At 48.6% G+C, this 21261-nt stretch overlaps 1 protein-coding gene across 1 annotated transcript; it reads right to left on the bottom strand.

Annotated features, from left to right (window-relative positions):
• Positions 1 to 10502: 10502 nt before the first annotated feature.
• WDR93 (WD repeat domain 93) lies at positions 10503 to 20960 on the bottom strand (the record flags this gene model as incomplete). Its single annotated transcript, XM_084213637.1, has 15 exons — positions 10503 to 10614; positions 11708 to 11909; positions 12036 to 12192; positions 12873 to 12933; positions 13571 to 13802; positions 14289 to 14420; positions 14740 to 14826; positions 15315 to 15382; positions 15584 to 15761; positions 16302 to 16380; positions 17872 to 17995; positions 18837 to 18919; positions 19150 to 19214; positions 19824 to 20019; positions 20697 to 20960. 15 exons carry the CDS (start codon positions 20958 to 20960, stop codon positions 10503 to 10505), a joined length of 2040 nt encoding a protein of 679 aa, XP_084069763.1.
• Between the last annotated feature and the right edge of the window lie 301 nt (positions 20961 to 21261).

Here is a 21261-nt window from a genome sequence, read left to right on the forward strand (position 1 = left end):
TGGTTAACCATCTTCACACTTTGGTCAGGCAAAACAATCCCCCTAGGCCTGATCCTGATCAAAGTGAGTGGGAGCTTGTGGGTGTCCCAGGGAGGGGGCAGGGGTGAGTGCAGGGGCTGCACCCAGAGCAGATGTCTCTCTGCAACACAATTCGTGGGAAATGAGAAGGTGTCTCCTCCCCTGAAATGGGATCATTGTGTGAGCCACCACAGAAAAGGGGCCAAGGATGGGAAAAGCATCAAAAGCAAGAGTCCTGTTTGAAAAGATGCAGTGGTGATCCTGCTTCTGGTTGGGTTGGGCTTAACTCCTCTCTGTCTAAAGTCATTTGAAAATGACTCTGTGGACACAGCCTGTGGAAGGGCCAGTGGAAGGGACCAAGCTGCTGTCTCAGAGCCCTCATGTTCTCAGCTCAGCTGCAGAGGTGGCTGCTCTGCAGGCAGGGCAGGGCCTCTCTTGCAGAGGGATTTGTGACACGGGCACAATCCTGCTGGGAAGGGAGTGGCATGGCCAGGCCAGCAGCCCTGGCAGATGGTGAGCATCTTCCATCTCAGCAGAAGCTGCAGGGCTCTCTCAGGAGGAGGGGAGGCTGGACACCTGCTCTTCCAGTCACACATGGCTCTGTGCAAGCCAAGGGATGATCCATGGGCAGGACAGGCACTGCCCAGGGTGCTTCCTGCAGCTGTGGCTGCTGAGGCCATGGCAAGAGCTCTGCAGGGCTGTGGCTTCAGGAGGTCACCACTGGGACTTGAAACTGCTCCATTCAGTCAGAAGAAATCATGGCAAGGGCTAGTGCTGTGGGGCCATGTAATCCAGGGGTTAAACAACAAATTCCAGCATAATCTCTCCACCTCTCTGCCTCGCTTTATTGGAAATAAAGATGAGATAAGGACCCAGCTCTGGGCAGGGTTTCAAAGTCTGTGGCAGGCATGTATGGGCTCTCTGATTCACAGAGGGGAGGCATCTCAGAGCAGCTTCCAAGTGACCAGCATGGAGGGGTTCTCACCATTTGGCTGGGCTCATCCCTGTGCCAGCGTGAGCCAGTCCCAGGGTAGGGTGCACAGCTGATGCAGAACTGATGCTACACTTGATCTCAGCTGAAAGGCCATTACAGAGAAATCAGAAGAGACTGGCTAAAAGCAATTTATGGGGTTACAAAATGATGTATTACATGCACCATGGCTCCAGGTTTGCAGTAATTTAGGCTGGTATTGATTGAGGAGAGACTGGGGCATATTCCACCACCTTTTTAATTTCAGTCTGATTTGGCCACTACTTGCAGGTCAGCAGGCAATTCGATGAGACAAAAACAAACGAAGCATTAGAGCAGCCTAAATCACATGCTTTTAGAAGTACCTTGTAAATAACTTTTAAGGCTGAACAAGGAGAACAAAATGAAAGAATTGGCTATTAAGGAAATCGAGACTGAAGTTTCAGGCTCAGAAAAAATGGTTTCATGGCACAGCTAAGAAAGAATATCCCTCACACCTACCATCATTGCCTGCCTGCATTTTCCCAAACAAATATGCTCTTTTTCCTCATATTACAGTGCTAATTCTGATTCAATGCGTACTGATTAGATACCAAAATAAAGCCAAAGTTCATGCAATTTCTTACAAAGGCCTTTAATTATATTTTTTCAGCAATGGGATGGATGACTTGGTAGGATTCCAGATTATTCAAAACATGTAATGGTGGAGTATGGTCTCTGCACTCCAAGGAAAGGGACAGGCTGTAAACCTGAGTGTAAAACTCCTGTAAGGGTAAATGTGAGATGATTTTCATCCTGGAGGTAGTGATTACAGTATTAGTACATGGAAGGGCACCCATCAGTACTTGAGGTGGGAAATTGCCCAGTGGCTTCCATCAGGGAAGAAAGCTTGTCACATACCATGGGATATAGAGGAGAAAAAGCACAGGCAGAGGAAGTGGGAGGGAAAGGTTATTCAATTCTTCATTATTTCTTTCGATTCTAAGGTTGAAGAGGTCCCCTCCTCACAAAATTACATTAAAGTGCACAAAATCCCAGATCCTTTTCCCTTTTCCTCCTAGGAATGTGCCCTGTAAGTTATCAGGCACAGCCACAGTCCCACAGGGTGAGAGGGTGGAGGAGGCACAAGGTAAAGGGGGAATTGTTCCAAATCAAAGAATGCATCCAACTGCAAACTGCCCGAATTCAGCCCCGAGCTCACCTCTGCTGCATTTGCATATTGATGTTGTGCAGGACATGGGCAAAGGTCTCAGCAAAGCAGATCGATTCTGTCACTTACATCAGCCATCAGCTGTGGATATAAATGGATTTTCTAAGTTTGCTGCGACTATCAAATCTTGAACTCTGATGTGCACAGGTAAAGAGAGACACAGGAATCTCTGATTGGAGTAATTAGCACTTTCCTGCAGAAGGCTCCTCTGATCTCTAATTGCATGTTCATTTCAGTCTTTTAATAGCACACTTGTGAGGTGCTTTTCTGCTTGCTGCAGGTAAAGGGAGACATGACCTCATATTCCATCACACCTGCTGATGGAGCAGATGGGATGTCCAGACCTGCTGATGCTTGGGAGGGAGCTGGAAAAATCTCTGAATTTACTTCAAATCAAGCAACTTCTGAGGACCCAGTTCTTCATTTCTGGCTAGCAGGGAGTTTGTTCAAGTGGCATCCCAGGCAACATGAAGTCCCACTTGACGGTTTGTCTCATAATAAAATCAAGTTGAGTGGTGTGAGGGAGGATAACATCTCCTTCCATGGGCCTGTAGGAAATGGTGACCTGCTCCCAAATACACACACGTGTTGGGAAGGCCACTCGGGCTCTATGGACTCTCACAGGCATCACACAAAGTGCAGGGCTCAGCTGCCAGTGAACCTGATTCCACCCTTCTAATAATTCATTCACAACCAAATGAAACCACCTGAGCATCTTCCTTTGTCTCAACTCCAGAAGTGTCAAACACCTCAAAAGTTATTGGCAGTTTTAATTAAAACTAGCTTTGAGACACAGAGCAACCTATAATGGTTATGGCTCATTCTAGATAATACTGTAATAACCCTCTCTCATATTAAATATAGCAGCAATATTGTTCACCAGAGATGAGGACATTAGCACAAATAATCAGCCTCACTGTTGTGGGGAGGGCACCGAAGCCAAGAGGGGGTCTAAAATGATTGCATAAAACACATTTGCTCCTGAAAAAGAGACACCCTGCAGCTCCCTGCCCTCATCAGCATCCTTCCCAGAAGGCCCCTGAATTTCCAGCAGATTTAGTTCAACCCCCCCATACCATCTCAGCAACCTGCTGCTGGTGGGAGGCTCCTGCCCCTGCCTGGGCACTGCCTGCACTCTCTGCCAGTCTCATTCACAGCAGCCACTTGTCACCAGCCCAGAGCAGCAGCAGGGAGGGCTGTGGGCTCAATGACTGCAGAGGTGTCCACAATTTCAGCCCCATTCAGCTTCTCTGATCCAGGCCCTGGGCTCTGCCCAAGGGGCTGTAGCAAACGCAGGGCTCAGCACAGAGAACTCTGTGATGTCTGAGCTAGCTGACAAACAGAATCACTGCTGTGCTGCATTTCAGAGCTGGGGTGGCTGTGGCACTGCAGAAAGGGGATTTGGGAGGAAGGACAGGAGGCTCTCCATGGCTGGGGGTGCAGAGAGCATGGCAGCTCATCACAGCCCTGCTCAGAGAAGCCAAATGGCTCTGCAGACACAGCCCTGATGCAATGCCGGAGGGATGTGTGGAGGCACCTGCCTTCTGCTCACCTACAAACCCTCAGCATGGCTGCAATTAACTCAAGGTCCCTCCTGTTGATCTGCATAGAAAATAATTTTTTTTCCCATGGTGTAAAGGCACTGGAGTCAGCACATTCAAGGAAGCCACACAAGGAGTGAATCTGACCCAGGGCAGTTCGTGTCACAGGCTCAGGTGTCCATTGAAACTGCCCAATGGCCCCTGCAGCTTCAGCCCAGCGCTATTTTAAGGGCCAGTGGAAAATTTAATTGTTTCTTCACATGAATGACAGCCAAACCTTCAGTGCATTTTCTAGAAAGATATCTTACGTTCATCTGAAAATCTCAAGACATTCTGATTTGATTTGAAGGAGGCCTTTGTGGGACAGTGAAAACAGTCCATTTGAGGAAACTCTAGTTGAGTACGTGAGGTAAAGGAATCCAAAATCATTAATTTCTTTTGCAAACCTCATCTCTTCTTTCCTACAGTACTGAGGGTGTGCATGAAAACACTGAAACAAGTTTTGCTCAAAAGACCATTTCAGTGAAAAGCATTGTCATTTTTTAAACTAATGAAACAAAATGCAGCAGTGTTTCTCCTTTGAGAAAAATAATTTAAAAAAAACCTTCTTCCTTACAGATCTTATTCCTTTTTCACCCTGTGTGTATAATTAGATGATAAAGACAAGTAAAAAAACACAAAAACACAGGAGTTGGATTCGAAATTTGAAACCCACAGGGTTCTTCACAAACTTCTTGGGGAAATGTTTAGCTTTCTGATAGATGATACAAACCTTACTTATAGATCCATAAGCTCATGTTAACTTAAAATCCCTTACATATGAAATGCACTTCAGTGGCCATTCTGCTCAGGAACAGTTCATCCTTGGGAAAACATTATTGCTGGAATGCTACGTGAGTCCACAGCTTAGAGCTGGAAGATGCATTTAAATTCTCTAAAGAGGCTTTTGGAATTCATAACAGCGCTTGGATCTACCTTTGGGGGAGGGAATGTGGGGGTTTTTGTGCTGCAACAGCTGAAAGCATTAATTGGCTGATCTTTTCACCAACAATTCATTGTATTTCATTACGTGCCTTTTATGTTTCTGTTGGGTTGCCCCAGTGCCTTGCTAAATATTTCCTAGCTGCAGCATGGCATCTTTGAAAGAGGGAGAGGGGCTCCAGCCATCACTCTGTTCCCAGAGAATGAAAGCAAAGCCAAAATTAAATGGGAAAACAACTGTCACCACAATGATAATCAAACTGCAAGCTGCATTAGTATTTTTCCTCCAGAAGCTCTGGTATGAGCCAACAAGATGCATGTCTTTCCACAAAATAATTATGCTGTAATGAGACTGTCTTAATGTGTTCAGAAAGGGAAACTGCTGTTAAGGCTGACTAAATGGAAGTACAAAAGCAGAACAGGTAGCCTAAATGGCAGCTAGGCTTTATAGTTTCTTCCCCAGTCTGGAAGATTAGGATTAGCGTGATCATAACAAGTGTAAAATGATGTGATAGATGCAAGTGTGAAATCCAGATCTGGATTTCAGGTTTTGCCTCAAGAGGTGGAGGATATAGAGAGGAAGGCTTCTGATTCAGATTCATTTTGTAAAGGAAATGTGTAAGTCTCTATCTGTTCATTCTGGTTCCAACAAGTAAATAACTTCAGCCTCTCTGATCCCTGAGGAATGATGATTTACAACTGGTAATGTGCACAGAAGAAAAATACAACTTGTTTCTGAAAACCACTGATGAAAGTGATCATAGCAAAGCCAAATAACTCTCGGCTTCCTCCTTTTATCACTCATACCTGCCTTACCCCTTATTACTCCACTCAGCAGCACTGACTCTGATTTAATCTGCTGGAAGGGGGCTTGTCTGCAATGCTGATCAACACAATTCAGCCTTTGCAAACATTCGCCAGTGCCAAGGGACCTTCTGGCAATGCTTTTAGCAGAAATAATTTTAAGAAAATGAATTGCTAAAATATGAACTTCCACAGAGACAGGACCAGGAGAAAAAATGACAAAACCATAATAGGCACTGCCTGCTCACTGGGAAGCATGAAGGATACAAGTTATTGAACCAGGAGGGAAGCACAGCCTGGCAGATCTGTTTAGTCCTGTCTCATCTACCATCGCTGCCCCAGTCTCTGCCAGGACTCTGTCACGGGGGAGATCCATAAAGAGCAAGAGCTACTAGTGATGGAACTGAACATTCCATTCCCATTTGGACAATTGCAAATATTTTTTCCTGGTTTGTAGCCTGCTCCTGGTGCCTCTCTGCACTGTCCCAGGAATTGTGTGAAATGCTTTTCTCATTTCCTTCTGTATGTTATAACCTTCAAAGAGAGAAAGGACCCGAATGCAGAATGTGTGGGAAACACTTCAGGAACACAGAAATTTCTAGAAACTGAGAATCACTGGGAATCTGGGCAAGAAAGAATTCAAGAGTACCCTCTGTCCTACTGAATCTCCCTGGCCAGGAGAATCCTTCCACTGATGGATGCTGCATGACTCCCCAGAGATCTGCACATCTGCTGCCTCCACAGCCAGTGCAAATTTCCCCTCACCTCCAACCTGAGCCCACTGCTAAGGCCCTCCATGGACACTGGAGCTGTTGAGTCCCCCTCCATCTGCTTTACACACACACAGAGCTTCTGAGTCCCACACCTTTTCCTGGTGGGCTCTCCCATCTCCCAGAGACCCAGCAAGCTGGAGGCTGGAGTGTGACTATTCAGATCAGAAGCAGGGTGCAAATTTAAACAGCACAGGTAGTTTAACAGCTGTGACAACTGACCACAGGCTGTGCTGGCGTCAGCCATGGGCAGTTCAAAACTAGGATGCCGGATGTTTTTAAATGATGGCTGTGTTTCAAAAAGGAATTAATTCAGAAGCATCCTTCATTTAGTGTTTACCCTGTATTACTGTGTTATATTATCCCATAATTGGTTGTTAGGTCAGGATTGCAACCTAGCAGGTTCCTTTTCCTTGCCTAATTAGCGTATATTCCTCATTGCTCAGAGCAGGACTTGTTGTTTTCCCCCCACACATCTGCTTTTCCTCTGAACACCCTCTCAACAACACAAATTTATCCCCCCTCCCTCTGACAATCCAGCCCTTCACGTGCAGAAGAGTTTGCCCAAGAAGGACCTGAAGCTTCTAACAAAACGAGCTGTTTAGTCTGACCAGCTTGAGGCAGTGGAAGTGTTTCAAACTTGGCAGCACAGCCAATTCACTACTCAGACACTGTACATTTCCCTCCTGTCTGATCTGCAGCCCTGCAATGACATGAGTCATTCTCCTTCCCCTTCTCTTAAACCATGGACTTTCCTGGGGCTGAGCCAGCACGTGGCCCTGCACAGAGGTGTGACACGTGAACACCCGGCTCCTGCCAGGACAAGTCCCCCCCTACAGCACAACCAGTCTGCTCTGCACACCCCAGGCCCAGCACTTGGCTTGTGGAGGGTGTGAGTTCCTCAGAGCACAAGCACGGTCTGCCTTGAGCTGCATGGAGTGCCTGTAAATCCACAGGCCAAGAGCCAAAACACAGCATCACCCTCGTCACCGTGCAAATCTCTTATCTCTCCAGCACCCTCAGCTAAGCTCAGCCAACCTCATCCCGTATCCTCAAAAACCTGGCTCGTTTCTCATCCCAGCCAATTGTCCTGCTCTTGCAAAATCTGGTATCAAGGCCAGCAGAACCTGGCTCCCCATGTGAGGCCACACGTGAATATGCACAAGGTCCTAGACAGATCAGCACAAGAGGCACTGTACACCACCAGGCTGGAATAGAAACAGGGACAAACTGGAAGGGTTTGCAGGAGCCCAGAATTAAACCAGACTGAGATGCCTGGCACAATGCATTAGGGAAGATTGAAAGAGTGGATCTGCATGGCTTGGCTGAACAGCACAATCCAACAGCAATAGCCTGGGCTCAGAGCATGATGAAAAACTGCACCCTGCTACAGGGAACTGGCATTAGAGGTAATGAGGCAACACTAGTTTGGACAATGAGAGCTATTTCAGAAATTAGGAATGGGATGCAGTACATAGCCTACCTATATCTAGACACAAATTAATAGAGCAGGGGGGGCAGCTTGACCTTCTCTTGCTACTTCCACAGCAAACCAAGCAAGCACTTGCTGGGACTGTCCAGCCCCAGGCACCACTGCATGGCCCATAGTGTCTTGCAGGGACTTCATTCCCCCCAGGTAGGACACAGAGGTCTTTGCTTCCTCCTCAGAATGGCTTCAGGTTTATGTGCTGAGACACTACAGGGTATGCAGTTTGTTGCATTAAAATTGGCAACACAGGCAGCAAGGAGTGCAGATCCCAGAGCACACAGCACTTCAGCTCTTCCGAGGACCACGCTCCTTCCAGCAGACACAGACGTGGCTTACCCAAACAGCCCAAACTTTTGCTGGCCCCAGGAGCAGGGGAATCAGATCAGCCTCTGATTTCCCCTGCCTTCACAGCACAAGCAAATATGCAAAGAAGTGAGATGACATTTGGCTTCTTGCAGAGAGCAGCAGATAATTCAGCGAGATTAAACACAGCCCCGTCTCCCTTCTCTCGCAGAGAAACCATCTCCGCCCGGCTGGGCAGGAGCCTGTCTCTGCTGGAATGATGCTGCTCGAGCGCCTCTCTGTGGATCTGGGCTCCTCCTCCTCCCTTACAGCCTTCTCTAGTCATCAACTGATCTTATAACTGTCTTCTACTTTTTTAAAATGCAGAGCCAAATTGCTCCTATTATACCATGAGCACCTCTGAGTTCACTGAACTTGGCACTGAGCTAGGAGCTGGCCGAGCCAGAACTCACAATTCCATCTTTTGATGGTGAGATACACATAGATGATACTACTCAAGGCTTTCTATAAAGTTTCCAGCAGCAGAACAGCTGAAATTGGAGCAGACCAACAGCTGCCTAGGGCTCACAAATAACCAGGAGTGAAAGCATGGCTGCCAAGGGCATTGTGTTTGAAGGAGCAATCAGGTGCCTGTGCTTGCCTCCAGAACATGCTGTGGAGCTCAGCACAGAGCTCCATCACTAACACACATCAACACACTGAGCATGCCAATTTTTCTGTATCCCTCGAAGAAGCAGGAAACAAATGGTCCCCTGCTGAAATCATGAGTTAAAACAAAGGCTCTTCATCAGCCTCCTGCAGCTGCTTGTTGTTTCCTTTCTCTGTGGAGCCTGCCAGCTCCTAGTTATCTTGGCCAAGCACATGATTAGAATCTTAGAGCAAATTCTAACTGCAAACAAACGTCTTGAGAGGAATACAAACTGGTGGATGCACAGTACATCTAACTGTCCAGCAGATCCTGTCCTGCCTCTTCTGATGCCAGGCAAGCCCTGCTCCTCTTCTGGATGAAAAGCAGATGGGGTAGGATTAATGGAACAGATCTCCAGGCCCTTTCTATTTGCACAAATAGCAAGAACTGCACCCAGTGCTGCTCAAGGGGCCACGTATTTGTTGTGCTGGCTTTCTGCAGCATGGGAAGCAATGCAGCAAAAGGAATTCCTGCCCTGAGTAATCCCCAATGCCTGGCTATGGCAGAAGGTCTATTGTTTATCAAAGTACCACAGAAACAAAATAATTAAGCTCTGTGGCCACCACAGCAAGAAGAGAAGGAAGGATCAAGGAGGGCTCCTTGTTCACTTCAGTGCTGACCCAGGGGGCTGGGTTTAAACAGGCACTGAGGGTGGTGTGGGCTCACCCACCCAGCCTTGCACTGAGGCAGATGTCAAGGGCTCACACAGCCCAGTCCCAATACCCGTAACAATCAGATGAGCTGTGAAGCTGTAATCTGTGGCAGATGGAAAATGACAGCACAAAAGCTTTTACTACAGGCCTCAGAGCCTTCACAAAGGTAGCAAATAGGAAGGTTTAATTCAAATAGCTTGTCCTTCTCCAGAGCAAAGGCAGGCATCTGAGACTGTGAAACAAATGGAATGCCTCTCCCTTTTCCTGTCTCCCCAACAGATTGGCTGACTTCGTTTCCAGAGGATGAGCTGAAACCTCTCATCAAAACTCAGCCCAAAACAAGACAGCTTGCTATGAAAAACTGAAATGGGACCTTGGCATGGGAGTGTCTACACAGCACAGTCTGTGCTGAATCCCTGGCACCTTGCATTGGTGCTCTCCTGAACCTTTGTGGGAGGCACTGGAGGGAGACCTAGGGGGGGAAAAAATGTCCCCTGTGCACACAGACTGGAGCTGTTCCTGGGAGATTTGTCAGATTCTTTGTGGGTTGGGCAGTCATCCCAGAATCATGATCAGTTGTAAAAAGACTGAAGCTTTTTCATGGGCCTTCCAGGCTGCAATTCCTAAGCAGTCTTATCCCAAAACTGCCTGCTTTGAAGTCAAAAGAAACAACTGCAGGACATCCTATGTCAGCCCTGTCACACCCTGCAGTGTCACTGCTGCTTAGCACTGCTGAAGACACCTCCACAGCCAGTTTGCTGCCTCCTTTGAAAGGACAAGGTTTATGGCTAAGCACAAGGATGCTGATGGCTGCCCATCTGGGTAGAACAGAAAATGGGACCCACTGGTGAGCTCCAGCAACACAAGGACAGAAAATCAGTCTGACAAAATGCCAATCCTATGAAGAGCAAGAGACTTTCAGTGGAGGAAAGGCTTTATTAAGACGCACCCTATTATTGTAACATACCAGACTGCTCTGACGCTCCTCATCTCTGGGAGAGAGAGGATTGCAATAGAGTGTCCATCAAAATGTCAGTGCTGGATCATGAGCCTGGCCCTCAGGATGCAAAGCTGGCTACTGCTTCTTCTCTCCCTTCACTTTCTCTCTCTCATTGTCCATGGCAGCTGCCTGTGCCTGCAGACAATCCCAGTATTCCTGCTTCTCCATTTCCAGCAGTACCTCCTGCCTAGAATGGTGGGGAAAGGGTAGTTAAAACAAAAGCAGTCCCTGACATTCCCCCAGTGCTCAGACAACACCCCCAAGGGCCCCTGGGGCTCACTACCAATTAAGCAGTTCTACTTCCTGTGTCCAAAAATCTCAGTGCTTCCCTCATGCCAATCAATACTCAACTTCACTGTTCCTGACAGCAAAGACCTCTGAATTTCTGCTGTCTCCAGATCTCTGCAGACACAGGTCCCACTGCAGTTGTATTTGCACTGCTCTGGCTTCAGCTCTCAGTTCCCAGGGAGCAAGAGATCCCTGGAGGTGGTGACCCCCCAGTTTTGTGGTATAAGGCAGACAAGAGTCTCCTCTCCAGCATTTTGAGAAGAAGGGACAGAACTGCTGGCTGGTAGCACAGGATGTAACTTTTCTGCACTTAACTAGCCAGACAACTCCACAGGACTCACCCTGGAGACAAGGAATGAGGGAAGGCTACCAGGTAATAAACATGTGCTATAAGGTCACACCAGCACCCACCTGTTTCATTTCAAACCGGAAAATTAAAGCATAGTGAAAAGGAGCTACAAAATACTGTCACGAATCTAGCTCTACGTTCCCAACAGAATTCAAGGCAAAGGAGCCCAAAAAGAGATGTCACAGTGCCATCTAATGACGGCAGGGATGCTCCGGCCCCGAGGCTGCCGGGGACCTGCTCCAGCCGAGGAACCCCCAACACAAACCGCTTAAACATCACATGGAGCCGGGAATGCGGGGCTCGAGAGAGGCACAAAGGGATCCCAGCTCTGCCTGGCTGTGGGGGCTAAAGGAGGATGCAGACACGTGAGGATCATACTCCCTGGCAAGCTTGCACAAACCGTGTTGCACAAAATCACATCAGAACTTGCATCCTGACTTACAGCGGAAGCTGTTGTAGCAAGGACAGAAGGGAGAGGAGGAAGGGTTCTGGGTGGCTGTCAGGAACCCAGGTGCCTGAACACCAACTTTTCTCAGACACAAATCACTCACAGCACACAGAACAACCCAGAAGCTCCAGGGTGAGACCTTGCACAAACTCAGCAGCACCACAGCTGACAATAACGCAGGTAAGGTGCACTTACCTCTCCGGCAGAAAGCAAAACTTATCACGTAAAAAAATGTTACATCTGTCAATCCACTGCAGTTCCTGCATGGGTTTGAGATGCAAATCTGGTTTCTTTGGGAAAGCCTCCTTCAGTGGGTAGGAGTTGAAGTCAAAAAGGAAGATGGTGCTGTGAGTGGCTTCGCTCTGGAAAAATTCATCTACATGCTGGTGCTCATCTCCTAGACAGAGACAAGAACAGTGAGCTACTGCATCAGGAGTCATCCAACAAGAACAATCAAGGACCAGTGCACAGCTGAATGCACCCAGTGATGGTGTACCCATGAGCACCCCGAGGTGTCACCCACCTCGGAGCAGCAAGCAGCAGTTGACACTATCCACTGTGAACACTGGCTGCCAGGCAGGGGCTACAGCATGAGAAGGTGGGGTGCAGAAGCAGTAAACAGTCTGTGATGTGTCAGTGTTCATCAGGGACACTGTCCCATCCCAGCAGAAGATCAGGACCTGAAGCAGCAACATTGACGAGGAGGTGTAAAACAAGTGAAAACCATTTTCAGTAAAGGACTTGAGATGACATCCAGGACTTCACATCCCCAAAAATGACAGAGACAAAGAACAGCCCTTGCAGGGAACTTGGACTGAAACTTCTGGAGGTTTGGATTGGAAAAGGACAACAGGGCACATGAGAAATGAGGTAGATTTCTGAGCCAGCCTTCTGCATGGCTGCTATGGTGAGAGACTATTAGTCCTTTCCTCCCCATGCCTGCCAGCTTTCTGAGGCCATTTGTAAGGTCTGGCTGGATTTGTGTTTGTACCTTCCACCCCAGGATGCCCTTTCATATTTGACCCTGATGCCTGAGGCTTCATGGCTGAACCCTTCCACCTTCCAGACTGACCTGTGCATGTGCACCTCAGTGGCCAGTTAGAGGGCACAAGAGCAAGGGGATACTGAGTAAGATCATGGGAGAGAAATCCCTTGAGCTACACACAGCCCTGTAACTGGTGCAGGAAGTCTTCACACCAAAAATATGTGGAGGCTGGAAAGGGTGTGAGGATGTGAGAATCTGATTGCCCTGCTCATTGTCTTCTGAGCACCCACTCACTGTCCTTGCTGGAAACAAGATCCCAGCACAGCTGGACACGAGTTCCCACCCAGAGTTAAGAGAGCTGGCAGTAATACTCACTGCACTGGGGAAGGCCAGGACAGGCACCACTGCACTGACAGTAAGATTTGGATTTTCAGGCCTGTGAAAGAGACAGAGGTTTATGCTGCTGTTGCATGTACCTGGCATATACTGAGAGGATGTGATAATGACAGTGGCTTTTGGCACCCTGGCTGGCAAATAGTCCCAGCCAGGCCCCTTCCTTATAGAGACAAAGCCTGTCTCCTCCTGGGCAGGAACCCCTGAAGCCCATCCCTGTACAAACCTGCCCAGGAACTACATTGGAGATGCAAATCCCTGCCTGCCATGGAGGCATGAACCCAGACTCTTCAGAGCAGGGGGATAGTGAACACAAAAATGATAGAAAGATGGCAATAAATGTTTACTCTGATTCCTAGGGGGACGGCATTCTGTTAAGGGCTGAGGAAGGAAGAAAAAAATTCCCTGGGTATCCAGCAGAGACACAAATAGTTCAGTACCAGCCCCGGAGCTGTGCTAGAAGTATTTGTGTTCTGGTACACAGAAGAACTCAAAAACACCCCTAATTCTAGCAAACCATCGAATTCTAGCACTGGCAAAATCACACTTGCTGCTGACAGCAGCATGGCAGAGCCACCTGGGTAAAAACAGCAGGAAGTTTTCTACTCCACAGAAATTTGGGGCTCCCTGTTAGACTGAATCACTATAACCAGGGCTTCATTGGCTGGAGTCTACCTCACCTGTCTGCCAGGAGTGTGATGCTGGACTTCCCAGCCTTCGGTGCTCTCACCAAATAGAAAGAGCTGTCTGTACAGAGCACTAGAAGCTGTATGATGGGACAGTCAGGATCTGCACCACAATAGACAGGATCTGTACCACATGTCTCATCACTGGCAGCTGCAGAACCGTACAGAAAGTGGATGCTACGGATGAAACGCTCCTCTAGAATGGCAGTCACAGACAGTGGGTATCCTGAGGAGGGAAGGAAGAAAAAAGGAACTGATCATTTACCCAAGCAAAGCTTAGTTTGGAGCATAGCCCACTCAGAGGGAAATCAAGCAGATGGCAGAAGAGGATTCTTGTGCCAGGAGAGTTCCTGCATCATGGCAGGATGACACCAGCACTGATGGCAGCCTGAGCTGTGGTGCCACAACAGTCTCAAAAGTGACCTTAGAGTGCAGTGGCAAAGCAGTCACTGTCTCAAGCCTTAGGGCAGGACTGATCAGTCCTTGCTGCAGCAGTTCCAGCCCCTGCATTGCCCTGCATGGGGATGGTTCTGCAGGGGCCAGGGCAGTCATGCTGGCCAAGCATCCAGTAGATGAATCCAAACTATTTTCAGATTTCCTTGTAAACTCACCACCAGCCCTTTATTCACACTAAGTCTGAGCTTCAAACTCCTAGGCAAAGGTGCAATTTATCCACAGTGATCCCAATACACAGTCCAAAGGGCAAGCTCACCTAGCTGCTTATCCCAAATAGTTATTGTTGCATCTTCACCTGCCAGCGCCAGGTACCTGGAGCAGGAACTGACAGCTGAGCATGCAATTGGAGCTGCACATGGCCACACAACATCAGGTTTCAGATCAGAACCTAAACAGAATGGCATGAAGAGACACAACGGTAAGAAGGTGCAGGACATTCTCTCACTTAGTATTAGCATCCATTTTCCCCACCAAACATGCACCATTCTGCTGCCCTCTGCCAGAGTGGCTTCACTAAAAACACTGCCAGTCTGTGCAACACAGAGCCCCACAGTCCAAATGCCAGTCTAACCCACAAGATAGGATAGCTTTCCTGCCAATTCCTCATTTCCCTGAATCATGAAGACCTGGCAGAACGAGAGCCCCTGGCCACAGAACACTCCCACTCCCCACAGAGAGCTCTGCTAGAGAAAGCAAAACTTTCTTACCTGCTTTGTCCTTGTGTGAAGGATTGAGTAAGTACAAGCAGAAATTGTGGTTTCCATCCCAGTGCACACCGATGCCAACTGGAATATCTGGTATAGAGAAGGGGATGGCAAAAAGAGAAGAAGACTGGAGACAAAGAAAGGAATAATCTGGGACACCAAAACACCATTAGAAAGCTTTCATTAGAGCTTTCATATTACTCCTGACAGAAATTCTGCCCACACAGAAACTAAACCAGAACCTCTCCCTTTGTTGGTTTTTGGTTTGTTTGTTTTTTGGGTTTTTTTAATCTTGACTATATGCATCTTTTTTCATTTCTTGGGGAATTGTTTTGATTTCGGTTTTTTTTCAGGGGGAAGGTTGTGGAATTTGTTTAAAATATGAAGATAAGTTTTTTTTTACTCCATGCCAGTAGCTGACTTATAAGTCTTAGGGCTGACAGTTTTACCCAGATTTACACCCTTGGAGATGGAACTTAGAGTGGATGCAAGCCAGACCCACTGAGCTGTCCCTGGAGCTCAATGTCATGCAATGACTGTGCTCCACAGATTAACAGCTTTTTGTCCATTTGGATTACCTGGCTCTACTTCCATTTCTGGTCCCATCAGGATCCGGCTAGGAAAGAGGAAATGAAAGGTAGCATGTCTGAAAAAAGGAAGAAATATATGTAAAAGAAAGGCTTTGATAAGTAGACAGCACTATGACAAGACCTGGAATGGCTCCACCCCCCTGCCCTGAAGCCTTGGGATGAAGGAAGCAAAGCTAAAACAGAGGCTTCCATCTGCACAGCCCAGTGCCCTGTGTGGATGACTCGTGGACTGAATCCTGCCTGGTGCTGCCACTCACCTGGGGAGTTCCTCCTTGCTCACACCCTCAGCCTCCAGATACTCCTGGTAAGTGCTACAGAAGATTGCTTCCTGCAGCTCCCACTGGGAATCCTTGATTAGGTGGTTGTACCCCAAGCCAAGCATGCTGCCATCATCCACTTCCTTCAAGGCATCCAAAGGGCCTTTAAAACTAGTGCCTGGGTTGGGAACACAAAGGGAAAAGGCACAGCCCTGGAGAAGCAGAAACCATGAAGCAAACACCATGGAGGCATTTGGGGATGGCATGGTCTTGAGGCAGAAAACACTTTATCTTGTGTGGGACTTTCCATATCACAAATTCATTTTCCAGTATTTAAATGCAGGGATTAGGGCAAGACTTCTGAGGACCCCACTCACCGTGCCTCTCTGTGGCATTTTCCAACATAAAGCCTGCCCCCTCCTCATCCTTGGCATTTCTCTCTAATTCCAGGACCCAGAGTGATGAGCTAGGAGTGCTGCTAGATCTAGGAAGCAGCCTCCTCCCTCTCCAGTGACACCCGCTCTGAGACACTCCAAAGCACTTTGTGCTGGCAAGGGTGACATGTGAGACGGTCTGGGAGGAGGCAGCTCCCACTGCAGGATTACACGTAACTAGACAGGTCAGGAGAGGACCAGGGATCATGTTCCTGAGACTTTCTGACCTGTGTTTATAGGGGCCATGCTACCTGAACCAGGCTGCACATACAGACAGTCCTGACCTGTGATGGGTTTGGGGGGCCTCACTGTCAGCAGCAGCTCTGGGGGATCCAGCTGTACATCAACAGGCACAGGAAGCTCCTGCAACAGAAAAGTGCCCACCTGAGAACTGTGGTGTGTGCTACACTGATGAGTTTTCACCTGTTCATGGGAATCAAGTGCTTCCTAAAGAATTTAGGAAAAACTCTTTTGTGTATGCAAAGGATGGCTGGCATTGCCTGGGAGATACTGGGTTCATTCTTCAGGCCAAAACACAGAAGCTTGAGGGCATCACTACATTCTCAACTACATTACAAGGATGTCCTGCCCAGACTCCTGTCTTTGTGCCATCTCTCAATTATCCCTGTTGCAGCACAGGCCTGTGTGAGTCACAGCAATCCTCAGAAAATAAATGGGGAAAAAAAATTAAAAAAAATAAAATAAAAGCATGACTAAAGGTTGAAGGGTGTCTCCTGAAAGTGAGAACCAGATTTTACTTCACAGAGCCCAAGACTGGAGGAGGGCTGGGGCTCCTCCTCACATATATATACAGGCTGGGAACAGAAAATTGTAACAAGGGGCCAACATCAGTGTGTGCCCACCACTATCACCACACACACATTGACATTGGGCTAAACAGAAAAGGTCTGGCTTAATAATCAGCCAGTCTGAGCAGGAAGGGGCAGGAACTTGGATAGTTTGCACACAATCAGCAAAGAGAGAATGCTTGAGTGTCTGTTTTTGGCTTCACTAAGTTAAGCAGGGTGTTTGCCCTGAGGACAAGGCTCAGAGCAGTTTCCTCTGAAATGTCCAGGAAAGCCTGCTTCCTGAAGGAAGAGGAAAGAGTTGGGAGGCTGCTATGACAGAGGGTTAGCTCAAGGTGCTGGGAAGGAGGTGTCTGTGTGCTGAGAGGTGAAATCCTGCAGGGTGAAAGTGATAAAGGGGAGGGCTAAGCACTGACTCAGCAGGTAAAATTCCCCACGGCAGCTCAGGACAGTTCCTGAGGCCAGTGACCATCTCTGCAGAGCCGTCTCCACGCAGCTCCTCAGTTTTCTGCCAAGGAACAGAGCTGACTGTGGTTAGTGCACACAGGCTGAGACTCTGCCCTGCCCAGGCAGGTGAGGCTGTGACCCCACCAGGTTCTTCTTGGATGGAATCTAAAACACAAACCCTGCTTCGGGGCCAGACTCCCAAACATCCTGCCTGATTCCCTCTTCTCCTTCCCCCAGTAACACAAGGAGAAGCCCTGTGGGAATGCCCTTACACGGGGCCCTCTCAGATGGAGCAATACTGCTGAGAAATGAGCTGCCAGTTTCAGGGAGGGGCAGCAGGAACACGAACCCTGGGACCAGGGAATCTCTTTGGAAAGCCTGTCTTGGGAGAGTAAACATGTCCCAGTAGAACAAAGGCCTTATGAAATGTGGGATGGGCAGCTGCAGCAGCTGCAGACACACACACAACACCCCCTTGGGCCAGCACCAGGGTTCAGGCTGTCTTGCTGTCACTGTCTCCAGCAGCAAGGCCTGGGGGAAGACCTGTGGGCAAAAAGGTCTAAGAAAAAACAGCACAGAGGGAGATGGAACTGTTTTGTACCACAGATGAGGAGCTCGACCTCCTCTCACTGCAATCCAGCTCTTCTGCATCTCCAGCGTTCTCTTGGATCTCTGTCAGCCAGGAATCCTTAGGCAATTGGTAGATCTCCAGCCAAGCTTTTGTGCTGTCTGCATTGGGAAACCATGTTAAGCAATTGGAAATGAGGAGGAAAGGTCTTTCAGGCAAGCAGCCTCTGTTACCTTTTATCCTTTTTATAAAGATCGGTGCATTTTTTGAAATATAAAATCTCTGTGAACTGTATGCAGCCCACCTCTCAAGGCTTGACATGCTTGATTGAGGCTGACATCTCAGCCTCCAGCTCAATCCTCAAGGTCCCACACCCATCAAAGAAATTCCATTAAGCTGCTCAGTCAAGAACCTGACTTGTAGCCTCTGAGTAATAGAGTAGAAAGTAGAAAGTGAGGCATGGTGTCACATTAGTTCACTGCTACATGTCCATTCTCAGCATGTGTCCAGGCAGATCCCACCAAACACAGGTCCAGAAAACCTGCCTGCCATGGATTCAGCTGCCATGAAACAGAAGAACATGGTAACAAAGAGTTTCTTGTAGTGTTTTTAGAGGTTCTCTGTGCTCGCTGGCCTATATCTGTAGAGAAAATTCTTCAGGTCTACATCTTTCCAGTGTAAAAGTGAGCCATAGCAAAGCAGAGGAAGAACTGAGTTTGGTACTTCTGGAGAAAGGGAAACCTGCTTTCACTGAGCCATCTGGGAGCTGGGGACTGCGCTGACCAGCTCCAGACAGCTCACTTTTGGGATCAGCCCTGGTGCACACCGTGCCTTTTGGAAGGGACAGGGAGTGGCAAGGGCTGCTCTTTAAGCTGGAGGAGGAACTGAGAGGATTAAAACAGGATCCCTGGGTACCCAGACCACTTGCAGCATTCTAAAAACATTACTGCTGCCCCTCTGTTGGAACACCAGTCTCCAAACACAGCATGCTCCTGCACTTGCCTTGCAGCAGGATTCCTGCATAATCACCTCCTCGGGACAGCACCACCTCCACACACGGGCTGCGCTGGCTGATGTCCTCCTGCCAAGGAAAAACAGGCTGATCAAAGCCACATCACTGACTCAGAGAGCTCCATGCCCTCACACAGTTCTCAACAGGCTGAAGGCCAGCTAGACTGCTGGAAGAACAAAAGTAAATATTGAGGAGCAGTCTGGGGGCACTACTGCCTATGAATAAATTTCTGAGGGCACCTGGTACTCCTCATGATTGATTGCCTCCCAGCCTGTCCATGGAATTAGCTCAGCACTTACCACTTCATTCAGGGTTTTAATGAGCAGGAATCTTTCCTTGTGAAAGCAGAAGAGCCAGGCAAGCCCTGAAACAGAAATACAGAAGCAGCAGGAGGAGGGAGAGAAAAGTGAATGAACGTTAGCCATGCTCTCTGGAGATGGCTGTTACAAAATGTGCAGGAGAGTGAGCAGGATTACATTACAAGGAACAGCATCCCACTGTTTCCAGCACTAAACTTCTGCTGGCTTCCTTATGCAAGCCCCAGCAAACCTTTGGTTGTGCACAGAGATGGATGAGGCAGTCTGAAAAGTGTCTCCACCAGAAGTGACAACTTTCAGATTCACCAACAAACTCGTACAGGTTGCAGGGGCAGCTCACAGGCAGTGGGTCATACAGAGCAAGAGTTCTTCCTGCCCAGCCCAAGATGCTCCTAAGCTTTACTGTGCTTCAGCCTCAGCTCTGCACCTGCCTCTGCTGTGCCCCAAAGGCCACCCAACCCACAGCCTCTGCTCACACAAGGCCCTAGGGCCACTCTGCCACCCTGCAATCTGTTAGCTGTCCAACGCCCTCTCTGCAGGGCTTTCTAGGAAACTTCCCAGCCACCCTGATGCTGCTCCTGATCTGTGGCACTGCCAGCTCGGCTCCAGAGCACAGCTCATCCCCAGCTAGGGCAGGAAACCCGCGGCACACCGACCCATTTCATCCACAGCAAGCAGGACGTGGCACTTGTTCCCCAGATCCGAGGCATGGACGGCACAGATCTCTGTCTTGGCCGCATCCCAAGCACAGACATCCTTGAAGTCAAGCCTGTTGAAGGCAGCCAGACCCACGGACAGACCCACAAAGATGTATTTTCCAGACACTGCAAGGCAACTGGCTCTTTCAGTTACCTACCAAAAAAGGGAAAAGATGAGTGTACCCAACCGCATTCTCATCAGCCATGCTAATGATATATTCCGGCCTTTTCACCAGAAAATGCCGATTTATTCTACAAGGGAAACCTTTTGACACATTCTTTCCCCACAAGAGCAAGGGAGGGTCTCTCATCTCTGTCACAGAGATTGGTCTGTGTTAGGAATGAGAACCTTTTCTCCCATCTTTCCCCTTCCCACAAACAGAAGGGGCTTTAAAGGCCAAGAGCTCAGGAGTTCAGCCCTTCCACTGCAGTGCAGAGACGTGATGGGATGCTGAACTCCCCCAGGCAATCACACAACACCAGAGTGTCCTCCTGGCCACCCCCACATCCTCAGGGGAAGGCAGCACTGCCATTCTGCTCCCCTTGGAGGATCCAGCAGAGCTCACAGAGCTGAGCTTGCCCGCTCGTGTGCCACTGACTAATCACCTTCTCCCCAGCCAGCAAGGGTGGAGCCAGCCTGGGAAGCAGAAGGTGAATTTAGTGTTTAATACCCAGAGAGGTGTGATGATTGGGTGGGAAGCAGAACCTGTCAGACAAGCTGAGAAGCTGCAGGCTTTAAAACTGAGCTAGTGAGATGGTGGTGCATTCTGGGGAAGGTCATGAGCTGAAGAATAACAAAACCTGCTGTGGTGGTTAATGCTGGCTCCGTACCTGGAACTCAGCTGTAGGAAAGCATTTTATGGGCTGGACCTTTCGTTTCTGTGCTTCTCGGAGCATCTCCCTTTTTTCAATGATTTCCACAGCATTCTCAAAAACCTGCATCACCAGTTTGTGGATCATCCTGAAGGGCTGTGGCAGCACATCACGCTTCCGATCGGGATCCAGCAGGAAGAAATTTTCCTCCTCTTCCTTTGGCCAGTCCTTTTCAGATGGTGGGGGAATCTCCAGGCGATGCATCCGGCTATTCACTGCCATGGTTCTCCCTTTGCAGAGGCAAAACGCACCACGGATGCAGGAAACACCCTGGATGCAGAAGAACAAAGTGTCCTTCAATACTTTCTTTTATGAGGTAATGGGGGAAAATTTGATTAATGATGTCTAAGGGGGTTTCCTTTCAGTATTGATAGCCAGAGCAACCCTGCTCTGCACAGCTCAATTCTCCTTGTATCACCTCTGTTTCCTGAGGGTTTTCTCCTGCTCTGGGGTTCTCAGCCACACAGGGACTTGCAGGCTGCCCACAGGTAAAGAGAGCCCAAAAGATTTTTCTCAAGCCTAT

Source organism: Fringilla coelebs, assembly GCF_963513975.1.
Source record: "Fringilla coelebs genome assembly, chromosome: 12".
Taxonomy (NCBI): Eukaryota; Metazoa; Chordata; class Aves; order Passeriformes; family Fringillidae; genus Fringilla; species Fringilla coelebs.